This window comes from Lethenteron reissneri, chromosome 29 (genome assembly GCF_015708825.2).
Source record: "Lethenteron reissneri isolate LAM-NWPU_2019-01 chromosome 29, ASM1570882v1, whole genome shotgun sequence".
NCBI classification, from domain to species: domain Eukaryota; kingdom Metazoa; phylum Chordata; class Hyperoartia; order Petromyzontiformes; family Petromyzontidae; genus Lethenteron; species Lethenteron reissneri.
In genome coordinates this window covers 14,199,099-14,215,683 of record NC_083807.1, presented here as the reverse complement: position 1 = coordinate 14,215,683, position 16,585 = coordinate 14,199,099, and the positions used below count along the sequence as shown (strand labels likewise).

Genomic DNA, 16,585 nt, shown 5'->3' with positions numbered 1-16,585 from the left:
CAGTGGTGTAGTGTACGATGCTAAACACGTGCTCAAACCGTATTAAGGATGAAAACACAGCACCGCCGAAATTCAAATCTAAATTCGAATAATGACCGATTGATTGGTTTGCTGTGGTCTCTTATTTATCTGTGTATTTCACTTTTCTTCATCCAAGCCCAATCAACAAAAACGAAAGAAAAATCAATTGTGCGCTGCTTATGAATTTATGGAACAATGTAATTGCATAAGAACCCATTGCATTTAAACAAGAGGTTCTGAGACCATGAAAACTCTTCTACACCGCCACCACGTGGCAAACCTTCGATGCTACAATTGTGTTGTGATTCTGCATTAGTCGTGTTGTACACCAAACTCACCGCTATGAAGGGCCATTGCCGGGTTGCCCGAAACGTCGCCTATCATATTAGTTTTAGGGCAGTGTTATGAACGACAGTATTGTATTAAAGAGCTGTGCTGTATAAAAGACAGTCCTCTGTGAATATATGCTGTGAAGGTTCTAGCCCATTGACAGCCCGAAGCAGAAATATATATTTAGTTGGTCTCCGTGTCAATTTATTAAATACTGTACTCGTCAGATGACGAAAAGAGATATAGACAAAATAGAGATGTAGTGAGATGATATAAGAGAGACGCAAACACGAGGGAGATGATATTTACTGGAGGTTTTTTTTACGTAAATAAGCTTGTTATGTTTATTATTATTATTTCAATTTGAGCTGATATTTGATGCACCGCTATTCTCTCGTAAACTGGGGCACCTGCAACTGCTCGGGGCCCTTCGCTTTGGTTTGGTTTGCTTATTCCCAGCGCCGTCATTTAATACATGCACAGGTGCTGTAGAGTACTTTCCGAAATTATTGTCGGAGTCCTTTGCCGGTCCTCTTTTCTAACACCATCCCTTGACACCACCACCAGCACTCTCATTTCACTACCCCCTCCCCCATGACTCCATTCATTCCAAAAATTGTTTGGTGTTGGCTTTCAAAATAGCTCACATGGACAACAGGACACCAAACGTTTGACCTTTACTAACTCGCACTACTGTTGCGTGTAGGCATACTTATAAAAACAAATACTCACAGTATAATGTCACATATCCGGCGTCGCTTGGGACTGAGGTATTGGCGGTTATGTGAAAAGGACAGATTATGTGAATATGATCATGGAAATTTCAAATTTCTCTAGATGAATGGGCACAAATTAAGAGCTTAAAATGCTAGGATTTTTTCTTCTGCATTTAAAAGTGAATGTATGCAAGATTTAAAATATCACACATAAACGAAGCAAGCAATAGTTTTCAGTTTAAGAAATACAGAAAAAAAATACGCCAATGTTTGAGTCCAATACAATACTGTCACCAAAAATACATAGCATAACTTTTTTGACGTTTTAGGTGTCTTTTTGTAACGTTAGTTACACACCATAGTCCCGTTATTAACACTGGGATGAGTGGTACTACATGGCACGACATGCCACTGGGATGGGATTTGGAAATTGTGTTGAACTTAAAATAGAAATATGGAGCAGTGTGGACTCCAGTTTATTGCTTTGTATGTACAGTACAGTAGTGGATCTACATATACCTCTGAATTATATTCGTCGGTGATCGTGCAGGACTCTTGATGAAAATAAAGCAACACTTTTAAGGCACTTCCAAACTTTTGTTGACTGGCTTCAAACGGGGTTCATTAACACTGTTTGAGACTAGGCTCTAAAGAAAGCTGTCTCTGGTGTGGACCAATCAGTTTCAAAGACAATGCACATAGCATGTTTTTTTGTTGCATGTTCACTGCAAGTTTATGTGGTAAATGCAAACATGATTCCTTGCAAAGGTTTTGATTTGGTGTCTTAACATCTTAACACCTGTTTTATTGCCAGAAAGGGGAAAACCCTATAATCATAATTTAATACTGGCAGAGGAGGTCTCATGATGACAAATAATAAACAAGGTAACACAGCTTGTTCAAAGGGGAACGTATGCACCAACACAATCACTGCTGTCTGTAACTTTCGCACAACCCCTGTTAATTCCTGCACACTCTCTGCAAACACCGACACACATTCCGAGTACACACGGATACATATCGGGAAGAGGAGCGAATTGGCACTCCTTTTGTGCTACTCTACTTATGCAAAGACGAGGTCATAATTTCCAGGGACCACTTGCACATCACCACCATCACGATCCGTTGTATATCCACTGCTGGATGATATAACGGTGGCACTCTATCCTGAAAATAGCCCTGTATATCGAGGGTTCACTATTTTTCTCTAGAGGGGCTCTCTAGAGCAACCTCCAGTGGAGGCCAGTCTCCTCCATCAGCAGTGGAGTGAGCACTAAATTGCAGGGCTGCACATTTACATTGTCTACTCTACGGTGCAGTGCTTTATTGTACTCTGTCCTGAGCAGTAACATTAATAAGCAGACAATGTCTCCTTCATATGCTGTATATGTCTCTCCACGTAATTTCAACAGAATTGATTCAAAACGGGCAAATTCTGGACCAGTTTCGACACACGGTGTCTCATCAGCTGAGTCAAGACGACCAGGACTGGTTCAAGGAAGTCGGACTGCTGATGAGACAATGAATTTCGAAACCGTTCCAGCGTTTACTTGTGTGGACGCAATCCTGCTGCAAATTATGGGCCCCCCAATGTCAGTGGCGAAATATGATCTCCCTTGTCTGGCATACGGGAGGTCCGTGGGTTCGACTCTGACCCTGACGCCTGCTGCATATTTGGAGTTTGCGTGTCTCTTTCGCTTTGTTTTTTTTTTCTGTGGGTTCTCCGGGTTTTCCCTCCACATTTAGAAACATACATTTCAATTATTTGGCTGCTATAAATTCCCACAAGATAAGCCACTTTGTCCAGCAATCATTTGTGGCCAGTCTGCTTCTGAAAAATACCCAACAGCTCAGCGGGTTTTACCTAGTAATGAATTTAGTTTTAGTATATTTATCTTCTAGTGGTATGCGTACCATTCCTATACTTTGCACTCCTGTCGGGTTTTTAGTGTGTGTATCGTTTGTTGTTGTAACTTTTGGATATCTGTGTGTGGGGGTGAGTTTTTCGCTCATCGGATTTCTCCAAAATAAATAACATTTCTGATGTAATTTTCTTTGGCTCTTTGGGTAAAGTCACGTAAATCGATACAAATTCATAAAAATAATAAATTTAAAATAAACAAAACTTTCTACGTTTCGATCACAACACAAGCGACCATCCTCTTTCCTCATGATGACGATCGCTTGTGTTGTGATCTAAACGTTGCAAGTTTTTTTGTTTATTTAATGTTCACAACTCTTATTAATTTGTACCTATCTACGTGACTTTACCGAAAGACCCAAACAATACGAACTCCTGCAGTCACGAAAACTTCAAGTCAACATTTCTGATGTCCCCTTACTAAGATGGCCGCCACCCCTGCACACAGATTCATCGCGCTGATTGGTAGACGCGGACTGCACCATCCGAACGGCCGCTTGCGATTGGCTAAATCCGACGCGCGCGCGCTCCGATTGGTAGATTGCGCGCCCGTCCGAACGGCCGCTTGCGATTGGCTAAATCCGATGCGCGCGCGCTCCGATTGGTAGATTGCGCGCCCGTCCGAACGGCCGCTTGCGATTGGCTAAATCCGATGCGCGCGCGCTCCGATTGGTAGATTGCGCGCCCGTCCGAACGGCCGCTTGCGATTGGCTAAATCCGACGCGCGCGCGCTCCGATTGGTAGATTGCGCGCCCGTCCGAACGGCCGCTTGCGATTGGCTAAATCCGACGCGCGCGCGCTCCGATTGGTAGATTGCGCGCCCGTCCGAACGGCCGCTTGCGATTGGCTAAATCCGACGCGCGCGCGCTCCGATTGGTAGATTGCGCGCCCGTCCGAACGGCCGCTTGCGATTGGCTAAATCCGATGCGCGCGCGCTCCGATTGGTAGATTGCGCGCCCGTCCGAACGGCCGCTTGCGATTGGCTAAATCCGACGCGCGCGCGCTCCGATTGGTAGATTGCGCGCCCGTCCGAACGGCCGCTTGCGATTGGCTAAATCCGACGCGCGCGCGCTCCGATTGGTAGATTGCGCGCCCGTCCGAACGGCCGCTTGCGATTGGCTAAATCCGACGCGCGCGCTCCGATTGGACGACGGCCCCAAGAGGCGAGGGCCGCCGTCATTCGGGCGACGCTGCTCCCTGAGAAGGCCAAACGATCGCAGTTCTTCCCACTCCCCGCTGCCCGCCACCCTCTACAGTGACGGCGATGTCGGCCTTCTCCTCCTCCTGGTCGTTGTGGCGGCGGCTCGCCGTGCTCGCCTCGCTGCCCGCGCTGCTGCTCGTGCGGGCGGCTCAGCCGGCGGCGGCGAACAGCGGCGGCGAGGACGAGCACAGCAAGCACTTGTACGACGCTGAGATGCTGGTGCATTCCGTCGACCAGGCGCCGCACTTCATCATGTTCTTCGCTCCCTGGTGAGAATGGATGAGGTTTAAATGAGATTACTTTTCGTTGTTAATATCTAGCAGGGGGGGGGGGGGGTTGGGGATGTTTAAAAAAAAACTCTACATTTCGCGTTGAGCTGTTCACTTTCACGGGTTTGAATTTCCTAGTCGGCTTCGGCGCGAGTTGACGTCTCCCGCGCTGTGATAGGTGGGAGCGGAGCGCGTGCCCGCCCGTGATTGGTTGGCTTGCCGCGTGCTGGGCGGTCCCCCGCTTGTCCGCGCTGCGAAATCTAGAAACGTTTCGCTGCCACTTCGCGTTCCGCTCGCAAACCCGCCGTGTAAAGTTTAACCTGCGGCCGCCACGCACTTAGGATAGCCTCAATCAGCTGCTGATCCATTAAGTAATCTGACTGCTTCAATAACGGGTACACGTGTGCTTACCCCTGTTGCTTAGTGGGACTCGGATAGTTGTGCCCGATTAATTGTGGACGCACGCATGCCGACTTAGACATTGCCTGTGGCCAGGGTTCGAAACGCAAGCAACGTAACAAGAAGGGATTTTCTTTTGTAATAATTTGGGGGGAAAAACCTCTATTTCAAGAGGCACAATGTGCATGTGCTGAATACGAGACGGCCCCTACTGAGCCGCAGGTTTGCCGACCGAGCAAATCGCCCGGAATGCGCCCGACTGTCACCATCAAATCAGAGGCGCTAAGCAGGTTGTAGCCTGGATAGGGCTACGCTCGGGATGGTCGACCACCATCCGTAATGTCGTGCACAGGGGCTACGTTGTGGGCAGCAGCAGCAGCAGCAGCAAAACACGTGATTGTACTGCACTTCTATGCACCCTTACCTTGTGTTGTCTCCTGTCTTCTCTAACCCGCACTGACCAGCGTGGTGAAGTTTAATCGGGTAAACCCCCACGGCCCTCATTCAGCAGTGGATTGATGAAAGGGTTTACACACAAACAATTTAGAGCCCGTGGTCGCATTTCAACTTAAATTCAGAATGGGAATCTTGATTTGGACTGGAGGAATCCGATGTGCTATGAGGACTTTTTTTCACAAATGTCCAGTGCCTTTTCACAGATGTCCAAATTAAGATGCAAGCCAGTGGAATAACTCTTCCCTCACGGCTGCCCACGTGAGCTGCCACCCGGGGATGTCGAACACGTCCCAGGAGCTTTGTTTAAACTTACGAAGTGACATCACAAGCGTGCCAACGTAACGACGAGCTGACTTTAGAGCCATTTTCTCTTTACCTAGCTTTCATACTTGTGTGGGACAGCCCGGCAACCCCAATGTGTGTAGCTAATAGGGGTAAGACCTGTTTGTTTAGGTGCATTATCGAACAATGCTGTCCAACATGTCACCCAAATAACGTTTGTCAGTACAGTATTGGCCCAACGTCACTGTAAAAGCTTGGTATGTCTACCTGCACACAACAGTGGTTGACCTGTGAAGACTCTCCTTCCATAGGAATGTGGAATTTCCACCACTGGCTCAGGTTTGTCAACAAATGACTGGAAAGTACTTATTTCGCTTTTTGACTGCATGTGCAAGTATTTATAGTCCATACATACAATCCATGTTAAACGCATTCTCCTTAAATAAAGGACAATTTTAAGACGCAACTTTTTTTAACACGTGTTTATGGTGGACAAAGGAACGCTATGCTCACGTACGTTCAGAACCAAATTAGTTATTTGTAGTTTACAAATCTGCACATTGTGCTTTAGGAGGCAGTGCATTCCTTTGCACGGCAGCACGGTATTGTAAACTGCAAATAAAGGTATATGATTACCCTAAGGCTGTAGGACAGTGCTTTATTTTTCATTGCCAACTTTGCACTGCCACGTGGCTAGAGTGAGATGAATGGCTGTAGCCCAAGTGTGCTGTGAGATGTCAAGATGTATACTTTGTGGTCTGCTCCCGGATGTGTATTGACATAGTCTAATGCATACATTCTTTGCACTACAGCTATTTCCTTTGCCTGAAAACAAAAATAACTTCTTGCCCTAAGCTTACCACTAACTCACAGGTCATACTTATGCCAGTAATATTAACATTGTACAGTACAGTGTATTAGACTTATTTTCTACAAGCTTGTTTCCTCGTTGTGATTGGTGTAAGATGAGTACACAAACACGATTTTAAAAATCCATATTCTAACAGTGGTTTTACCGTGTTTTCAACTTTTCATACAAATTGCCATCAGTCTAATTTCAGTGATTATGTATATATGCAGACATCCTAAGCATTTTCAAATGTTCATGCATCAAATTGAAAGTTTTATATATATGTAAAATATATATAACCTTCAAAATACTGTAAACATTTGGACGTTGATACAATGTGAGTTAATCTTCATATGTCAATTTCATTATTCCTCTTTTGACGGTGTTGTTTTGGTAGCTGTAATATGATTACAATAGTGGTACAGTAATTGGTAGTGAGAATTCTAAATGAATAATGCTTTCCTTAAACATACATTTGCGTGTACTTTTACCATGATTGCTTCTAATTTAATGCAGGTGTGGCCACTGCCAGAAACTGCAGTCAACATGGAATACACTGGGAGATAAATACAATGAGATGCCAGAGCCACCAGCATATGTGGCAAAGGTGGACTGCACCATGCATGCACAGACCTGCTCTGACCACGGTGTCAAAGGCTACCCCACGTAAGTGTCACAGTTCATGAGTGACATTTCACCCATACTATCTAACAATGCATGTATATGGCTTTGTAAGTACGTGCAGTTAAAAACAATGGGTGCATTACAGCAGAAGCTGCATATTTGGGCTCATGGTGGTAATAATTTACTTTTACATGCTAATAATTTCCATCACTTGGTAATAGTTGAACTTCCATTCATACTGACTGCATAAAATGATACATAAAACCACTTGCATAAAATTATGTGAATTATTAGCACAAGTAGGTGAACCTGGGACCACATCATTGAGTGGTGAGTAATGGACTATATGCATAATCATTGTCTGAATTTGTATCGGTTAAGGTTGAAGCTGTTCAAACCTGGCCAGAAGAGTATATTGTACCAGGGTCAAAGGGATCTTGATACCTTGGAGAGCTGGATGCTACAGACATTGAATGAAGACGCTGGTGTATGACATTTTGTAGTATTAGAGCAAGTCACCTGCTTTCCACGTTATTTCATTATATTACTGTAACTGGATGTATACATTATATATGGTTAAATTTTCAACTGTTGATTGTGCAATTGATCCTCTCCTAGGTTCAAGAAGAATCTGAGCGCCCTTCCCCAGATATCCCTGAGCCTCAACACGGCCTCTATGAGCTGACTTCTGGGTCGTTTAAGGAACATGTCGCGGAAGGTGAGTCATGCACATGATGGCTATGCTTTAATTAAAAACTTTTTTTCATTATGTTTAATTATTGGGATTAATGAAAACATGTCAATTGTCATCATCTTAACACTTTTGAGTGCAGGTTACCATTTCATCAAGTTTTTCGCACCTTGGTGCGGCCACTGCAAAGCTCTAATTCCAACGTGGGAGCAGTTGGCGAGCACATTTGAATACTCGGGCAAAGTAAAGATTGCCAAGGTATATTCTGCATTGCATTGACACTTAAACGTTTTATTTATTTTCCAAATCACTATCGTGCATCGTTGTTAGGTTGACTCGTTTAAATCTGTACACGCTCTTTGTCTGAAGTTTCCTTAATGAATGTTGACTTGCATTTTGGTAGGTTGACTGCACAGCTCATCAAGATATATGCAATGAAAACCAGGTGCGGGGTTATCCCACCCTTCTGTGGTTTAAAGACGGTGAAAAGGTAAGTTGTAATTTCTATCCCTTTTGAGAAGTTCATGTTGAAGTTATAATGTCACCATTCACATTGGGTTCATTGAGAATGCAGTCATTCATTGATTATCACGCAAAGTACCGTTGCGCCAAACGTGTGACATCTTGCGACAGCGTTCACATAAACTTCTCTTGCTGCCTCGGATTACGGGGGTGTGGGGGGGGGTGACCACGGGGGGGCGGTGAGTTTTCTTTGAGGGTCAGTTCCCTTCGAACGTCGACCGCCAACTGAAGTGAACCCAATTTGCTGGAGTTTGCACCTCAAGACTGGTGACGTGTCCACAGAGTGACGGCCTTCTCTCTCGAACTAAGCTCGCAATTGCTCGGAGGCCTGTCGCAAATGCAACCCTCATTTATCTGGGGATTCAATTATTGAGATTGAGATTAGATTTAAAAAAATATTTTGTTTATTGTAGGCCAATGGAGCAGCCCCGAACAGCTGGAGTCATGTGATTTCATAACATACAACATAGACAAGTTGTGCAAATATGAGTTTAGATAATACTAATCGATTAATTATTGCATTGTTACACTCATACACTGCAGACAATTAGCCTACAGCTGTGGATAGTGTTATAGTGAGTAGCACTAAAGTAGCACGTTTTGTTTATTGGCATGTTGCCTCCTTTATGAAACTGAAGATATCAGCATTTGTAGTTGCACACAGCAGCCAAAAATACATGTTTTAACACAGCCAGGAGACTGCTTATTAATGTCAAGTGGGTGGGCGGGCAGGCAGAGGACAGTGGGCTGCTAGTCTGTCATAAATATAGCTTTATTGTGTAATAAATATAGCTTCATTATGTAACAAATGTAGCTTTATTAGTGTGCATACGTTGGGATGCGTTGGTTTAAGCTCACACGCAATGTTTTGGATATGTTAATGCATTTGCATGTTTGCATGCACATGTCTTTGTTCACTCTAAACTCCAAACAAAAATGGAGCCTCCTTTTTGGTATGGCTTTCCAGCTTGTAAATTCTGTACCAACAGTGAACTTGGGTTTGTGGATATGCTGATGCGTGGCTGGTGTCTTGTGTTCCAGGTGGACCAGTACCGTGGAAAAAGGGACCTGGATTCTTTGAAAGTGTTTGTTGATACACAGATTCAAATCGAACCTCAAGATGAAGTGGTTCCACAACAGGCAGTGGATGAAGAGGAAACGGTAAACCATATTGAAAACCGCAGTATTTGCTGTTTTTTCACATTATATGGTTTGGTAGTTGGTAAAGCACTGAGCAGTAGCTATATCTTGCGTGGGAAGTATGCTAGGAATATTATGACAAAATAGGGTAAGTAACTTGAAAGTTCAGAAAATAATGTGGCAGAACAAACATGCTATCTTTAATTTTAAAAAAGTTTTGGTTGGCGGTACACGTTTATATGTATGTATGTTGAAGTTCTTTTGCACCAAATGTAGTCAACCATGCTAATCGGAGGTGCAGAGGGGAAGGATGTATTGGAATGGGTACTCAAACGTTGGTGACCAAGGGGAAGTCAAAGCTATGCGATTGGATACTCGTGAAATTAAACCTGTGGACGTCAGTTGACTTTGCAGCAACTGTGGGATCTAGCAGAGGAAATAAAGCAGTGGCATATGGTGTAACATGATTGATGGTGATGATGATCTTTTTCCCACTTTAGCCATATTCATGTTAAAAGATGTAAATACAGATGTGCTATGTTAATTTTACAGTCTAGCGTGCTGGTTCTGAATGAAAACAACTTTGATGCTACTGTGGCAGATGGCATCACTTTTGTGAAATTCTATGCACCATGGTAAGTATAAGCTTTATTGACTGGTTTATATGCTAACGTGAAATGACACTATCACAAAAGAAGACATTGTCCATTTATTTTTCATCATGTGGTTCACTTAAATTACATAGTAGGATATAACCATGCTCTGTGGATTTGTGGCCTAAAAATGTATTCAAATTATTTTGTATCTCAGGTGTGGTCATTGTAAGAACCTGGCCCCAACATGGGAAGACTTGGCCAAGAAAGAGTTTTCTGGTCTGTCCAAAGTAACGATTGCCAAGGTGGATTGCACATCGGAAGCACAACTCTGCAGTAAACAGCATGTAAGTATAATGCAAGCCACACATGTAGACCACCATGTTGAATAAAGCAATACTGCCTTTTTCCCACATTGCATCAACATAGGTAATAGAATAAAAAAATGACCTTTAAATGTTTAGACCTTTAAATATAAATAATAATGTTGTGTTCTCTTTCTTGCAGGTGCGTGGGTACCCAACTCTACTGCTGTATGTGGGGGGCAAACAGGTGGGAGAGCACGAGGGTGCCCGCAGTCTGGAGGCCTTGCATTCCTATGTGCTGAGCAGAGCCAGGGATGAGCTGTGAACGCACACTGGGACACCTTCACATCAATCGGTGCATTTATTTTAGATTATTGTCAAATTGTGCGTGTGGAGACAACGTGGCTCCAACTGCAAGTTCTGTTCAATACTACTGCACTTTCAAGAAATTAAAACAATCTCACTGATGGTCAAAACATTTTGAGAAAGCAATGTGGAAAACGTATGGAAATTCTCATAATTGTTTTAATATTTTTTAAATGTAACGCCACGATTATTTGATTAGGATTAGATGGGGTGACAAAATAAGCACAACAGTTGTGGTTTTTGTGCCTCAATTTAATACCACATCAACTTTAGATTGCCGTTTAGTCTGATCACAGGTGTATGGGTGGAACATTAATAAACATTGCACATTATTTTGAACTGAACAATAGAATGGAATATTGTATGCACAACTAGTTATTAAGGCAATGGATGACTACATATGTACCACCAAGAGTAGCATATTTATGGAGACATTTGTAAAATTGGATCTTATTTACACCAAATTATGCTTAAATACTTCCATGACATTAAGTTAAATTTCAAGTAATGCTTCTGTGCAGTTAAATGGTACGGGTAATGCTGCTTTTGGTTATACTGTTGTTGTGTTTTTTTACTTGCCTTTTGCTAAACAAGTTTAATTCCTGATAACTAAATGCGTAAAAATGTTTGAAGTATTTCATTAACATCTCTATGCTAAACTTTTTACGAAGTACTAAACAAAATAAAAATGTTTGCATTTCTTCAGCGTCACATTGACTTTTGATTAATTTAATCATTTGTTAAAATATAATTTTTTTATTTCTTAATGTTCCACTTTATTGAAAAAAACTGGTTTTATAAGGAAAAATTAGCATAGTTTTTTTGTGTTTTCCCCTCTACATTACGCTCCTCCTGATGGCGAGAGATGGCAGTGCCTTCACCCAGCAGGGGATTAATTGTGGATGATGATGATGATGATGAATAAATCTTTAATGGATTTGAAATCCTAAGCAGATCGTTTCATCGGAGCAGATTTGGCCTTTTAGTTTACGAGAGCCTCTACATTTCAGTCACATGAAAAGATCTGGAAACGACTTCTGGGGCAGAAATTGTATTTTGTGTAGGATTTAGCATTTTATTGTAATGTGCTACTTTATAGGTACAAGCCAATTATTGTATGTGTTAAGACATTCATTTTGGCACTTTCTTTTATAAATAGGGACTTAAGAGTCCTCTACGACTATTTTCTTAAGCACCGAATGACAAAGGATACTTGTTGCTGTAAACTAAACTTGTTACAAACTCAAAGGACATTTACACTGAAAGCAGTTTTGTTCGCAAATTCACTTGTCACATTTTTTCACGGACAACTTTTATGGAGGAGAGAATTTTTAAAAAATCCAATAACAAATGTGGTGCCATTCTTGTGTCCCATACTCCTGAATAATTAATACGAATTCATATTACTAGTTTCTTCTACATGGATATAATATGCTGATTGCCTTCAGCCGCATGTTATCTACAAACATTGTTGATATCAAACGGAAGCTATTCATCGCTAGTTGTGACTTGGCATCTAGTTGTGACAAGGTGAACATTCAAATCGCAAGCGCCTGTGTTTTTTACAATCACCTTTTACAGAACTGCACCACATTGGTAGTATGCAGTAAGTGATCACCACAAAATATTTGGAGAAAAAAGCCAACGTGTGTACATGCACCTGAACAATAGTGCTACGTAGATTTTCTTGGCTGTGCTGTATAACCCTCGCATGTGTTTTTGGGTGGTACTGCATCTTATCAGGCACGATACGTGACATGTGGTGGGAGCTTCAGGAACAATACATTTCCTCCCGTTGTGCTTGGCACTGAATACAGTTCCTAAAGAAGCTGCCAGCATATGGAGCTTAACGGTCGGATATCATCCCAAACAGCACGTGGTACAACCTGAAAACTCGCCAGAGTTCTAATACTAATTGGTATATACAATCTTATTAAAATAAATGTCTTCATATCCAGCGACTCAAGAACTGGGTCACTGGAAGTTGCCTGTCGCCATACCAGACGATGTTTAGTACTAAGATTCAGTGTAAATGCCAAAGGCTCAAATAGTCCCAGCTAATATTCTATAAGTGTAGCAGTAGTTTTCCAAAGAAGTCCTGCACAGCCAACTTTTTTTATCATGGTTCAAATGAGGTTACTACATACTATGAAGCACTTGTGCTGCTTAGTTTGTATGCAGTCATTGGCCTGAACCACAATGTCCACACGGACTCGGAAAAGTTGAGTCTGCAAATGTGCCATTAGAACTCTTGATTACTGTTGCTTATATGCTTGTAACTTTTTATAGAAATGGAAAATCAATGCCTAATAAAACATTTTGAAGTTCATTTCACGGAGGTTTTTTTTCGTGTGGAACTTGCTGCACCCCTTACATGTTTGTATTTGTACAGTATTTTTAAGGCACGTAGAAGGGAAGTAATAAAATAATAAAAATAAAACAATAAAATAATTCTCACGACAGCTGTCTCCCCGACAGACCTGGTCTTCACCTGAGGACGGCTGCTTGCGTTGTGGCCGAAACGTCGTGAGAATTATTTTATTATGTTTTATTTTTATTATTTTATTACTTCCCTTCTACGTGACTTTACCGAAAGAACCAAGAAGATTAATCCCTGCGGTTACGAAAGCTTTAAATCGAAAATTTTAAGGCACTTTAACGTTTTTTTGCAATCAAAAATAGTTTATTTTGAATATATATCACTTGATTAAAATTCCCCTCCACAAATGAACAAGCAATTTTGCATGCACCTTATGCATCACACAACACATGGCTTGCTTGAGGTAGAATACAATAGTACGGATCCACATTTTCTGTTTATATAATGCATTTTGAAAAGTACAACGATTAACGTTACCTGTATAACATAATAAAACACGTTAATAGTTCCATATAAAATGCTGATTTAAGCAAAGCCAAAATCGGCTTGAGATATGTTTGTCAAGTACTTTTAAGTGCATAGTTTACACATAAAATGTACACTTAAAAAAACAGCTACAACTATGAAGCTAAACAAAAACAATGCATGGTATGTCATGGATATAGGAAAACAACATCGAGAGGCCTTGCAGCATGGTCAAGTGCTAACAATTATAATTAACTATGAAACTGTTCAACTGTGGCAGACCTTGGGATGGGGGAGAAGAGTCGATTTCACAAAAGAAAGATTGGGCAAGATGACCTGAAACATTAACGGACGACGGAAGTCCCCTCGACAGAAAGGGGAGAGCTCAAAGAGTGCCTGTGTGAAGGGGAGGAGGGGGAGAAGGAATTGGCGAGCCAAGATGCTGATGAGAGGGGAGGGAAGGAAGGGGGCGAGCAGTTGTGAGCTGCATGGAGCAGTGTCTGTTTTGAAAGGGGGCGGGGAGAGGGGAGGAATTCGGAATAGGGTTGGTCATGTGTTTAATGGAGGATTGAGCTGATAGTGTATGTGTAGGGGTGTCAGGGGAAGGGTTCCCACCAATAGGAGGGTTAGTGGGAGGGGTGATCGAGGGGATATAAGGGGAGAACGGGAGGGAAGAGGGGCCTTTGGCGGGAACGAGATTGGGACGGCTGGGGACAGGTGTGGATGGGAGAAAAAGATTAAAGGACGAAACCCCTGCAATCTTGTGTCGGCTCTCCTTTACATATGTATTCATTATTGTCATAAGAAAGACATCAAGATGGTTTCCAAATATTACGTGTAATCAGTGCCCTTAGTAATATATGCTCGTAGCTATTTTATACATTACCTGTTGAAACAAACACCGCTCTGTGGGGCTTACTTCTGCTTGCCCGTTCCTTCTCTCGATCTCTTCATACAGTGCTGTAATAATGTGTGAATGTTCTAATGTAGAAATGTAGCAAGAAGTGGTACATCATCGGTGTGGTATGCCGGGCTCGCACGTTATAATAGAAAATACAATTTACTTAAAATGTACTTGGTGATCATCACTGATTAGCTGGATCATGAAAAATTATTCCAAAACAAAAGTATCCACCATTAAGTTTGCACAACGGCATCTACTGAGCTATAAAGCTTTTTTTCAGAAGCCGTTTGGCCACATATAGCTCAACGAAGTGGCTCATCACGTGGACATTTATTGCAGCCAAATACTCTAAACGGATGTTTCTAAATGTGGAGAGAAAACCCGGCAGACCTGGAGAATAGTCCACACGACCACGGGGAGAGAGATATGCAAACTCCAAATATACAGACGTTAGGGTTAGGATCGAACCACAGCGTCCTGTATACCAGGCGAGGTAGTTAACATCTCGCCACCTTGACGAAAAGATATTGGTGTGAAACTGAACAAAAGTATTGCAAAGGAAGTCGATATACCACAACTTACATCATTAACTACCGTGCACTTCGAACAACTATGTTAAGGTCAATGAAAGAATGCTTAACCTTACAGATGGAGGGATGAAACAATATACTGCTGTCAACAACAAAGCTTCTCTTCAACCAATACTTCCTCAGGCGCTTCATACTGTACACACAATAAATCCGTTAGTTTAACAAAATCAGCAGATAGCACAAACATGTAAAGATTTCTCAGCTTCAAAGATGTTTGTTTTTGACAATTTAAGTCATGAGGATTAAAAACATGTAAGAAATGGGGAATAAGATAAACTCTTTATATTATGTTTCCACCTTTATTCTATTTGTGTGACCAAAGCACTGGCATTTAGTCTGTGAAATGTGAAGATAAACTGTCGCACTGTTTCCCCTTTTACAAATATGTTTCCATTGTACAAAACACGTGCAAATCCTAAAAATACATGCTAATTTAGCACCAGTAAAATTTTACCATTTTGATCAAGTAAAAAATCGCTCTAAAAACTGCTTATCGCAATGCCACTGAGACATTTGCACATTGCTTGTTACAGAAAGCATATTTCCCCACAAAGTCCAGATATCTATGATCACCAAATTATACGGACTCGGAAAAGTTGAGTCTGCAAATGTGCCATTATAACTCTTGATTACTGTTGCTTATATGCTTGTAACTTTTTACATTGATTACATTTTGTCCAAAATTATATTTGCAGTAGATTTCTTTATAAAATAAGGTGGCATGGAGAGATACATTTCACAAGTACTAAAAGCCTGCAATTTCATGGAGGTTTTAGTGAACAATGGGCAAGAGGTTAAGTTATTAGAATTATTACAAATTAATTAATGAAAAGGTTCGATGATCACAACTACAGCGATCGTAGCTCTCTAAAGCAAAATGCCTTCATGTAAAATTTCACAATGAAGCTGCCTTGGGTAGTTCCCATTGGCCACACGTTGGCTGTGGCTAATACACTCAATTCAATGCGTGAGCTCCTTCTGTGTAATCCACTTGTACATCTACGCGGGTGCCCGCGGTTTGCTTTTGTCAAACCAAAGTGGAGGGTGATTAAATCCGTCGACACGTGTTCATCACGCACTTCCGACCGTGCGTCGAAGCAAACGCCGCCCGCTTACGGAGCCTCCTCTCTGCGTCAGTCACTGGGACCTTTCTGGTAGCCTGGCCGATAGGGGACGTACGCCGCAAAGCATCCTCGCGGATCGCACACCCCCGGCAGCCCCGGCAGCCCTCGGTTGCCCGGTTTTCCCGGCTGGCCCTGCTGCCCGGGGGGACCTGTCATTCCTGCTGCGCCCTCCTTCGACAAGCCCGCGGGACCCATGGCACCTGCCGTACATAGAACGAACATGATCAGCCCTATGAATGCAACGGAGCGGATAATCCTAAAATCAAACAGCATGACACATACTCCAGGTACGGGACGTGTTTTTTGTTATGTTGCAGCGCTGTAGCAAGTGCGGCACGCTTGGGGCTTGCCGCACTTCCAGAGGGGAGCACTGTCGGAATGAGAAACCACATTTTCGGAAATGAAACAATCAGCGGTGGCTGGCGGCTCAGATTTC

At 42.5% G+C, this 16,585-nt stretch overlaps 2 protein-coding genes across 2 annotated transcripts in view; one reads left to right on the top strand and one right to left on the bottom strand.

The window, feature by feature from the left end:
* Nucleotides 1-4,127: 4,127 nt before the first annotated feature.
* On the top strand, nt 4,128-13,015 carry TXNDC5 (thioredoxin domain containing 5). Its single transcript, XM_061562653.1, has 10 exons — nt 4,128-4,458; nt 6,962-7,111; nt 7,451-7,556; nt 7,688-7,787; nt 7,903-8,018; nt 8,164-8,250; nt 9,324-9,443; nt 9,975-10,057; nt 10,233-10,362; nt 10,523-13,015. The coding sequence occupies exons 1-10, from the start codon at nt 4,253-4,255 to the stop codon at nt 10,643-10,645; spliced, it is 1,221 nt and encodes a 406-aa protein (XP_061418637.1). The 5' UTR covers nt 4,128-4,252; the 3' UTR covers nt 10,646-13,015.
* Nucleotides 13,016-13,390: 375 nt separating this feature from the next.
* Nucleotides 13,391-16,585, bottom strand: part of LOC133349281 (collagen alpha-1(XXI) chain-like) — a 105,226-nt gene continuing 102,031 nt past the window's right edge. The window contains exon 30 of the mRNA XM_061562651.1: nt 13,391-16,349. Coding sequence (XP_061418635.1) covers nt 16,159-16,349 — 191 coding nt within the window. The 3' untranslated portion in view covers nt 13,391-16,158. The remainder of the gene's footprint in view (nt 16,350-16,585) is intronic.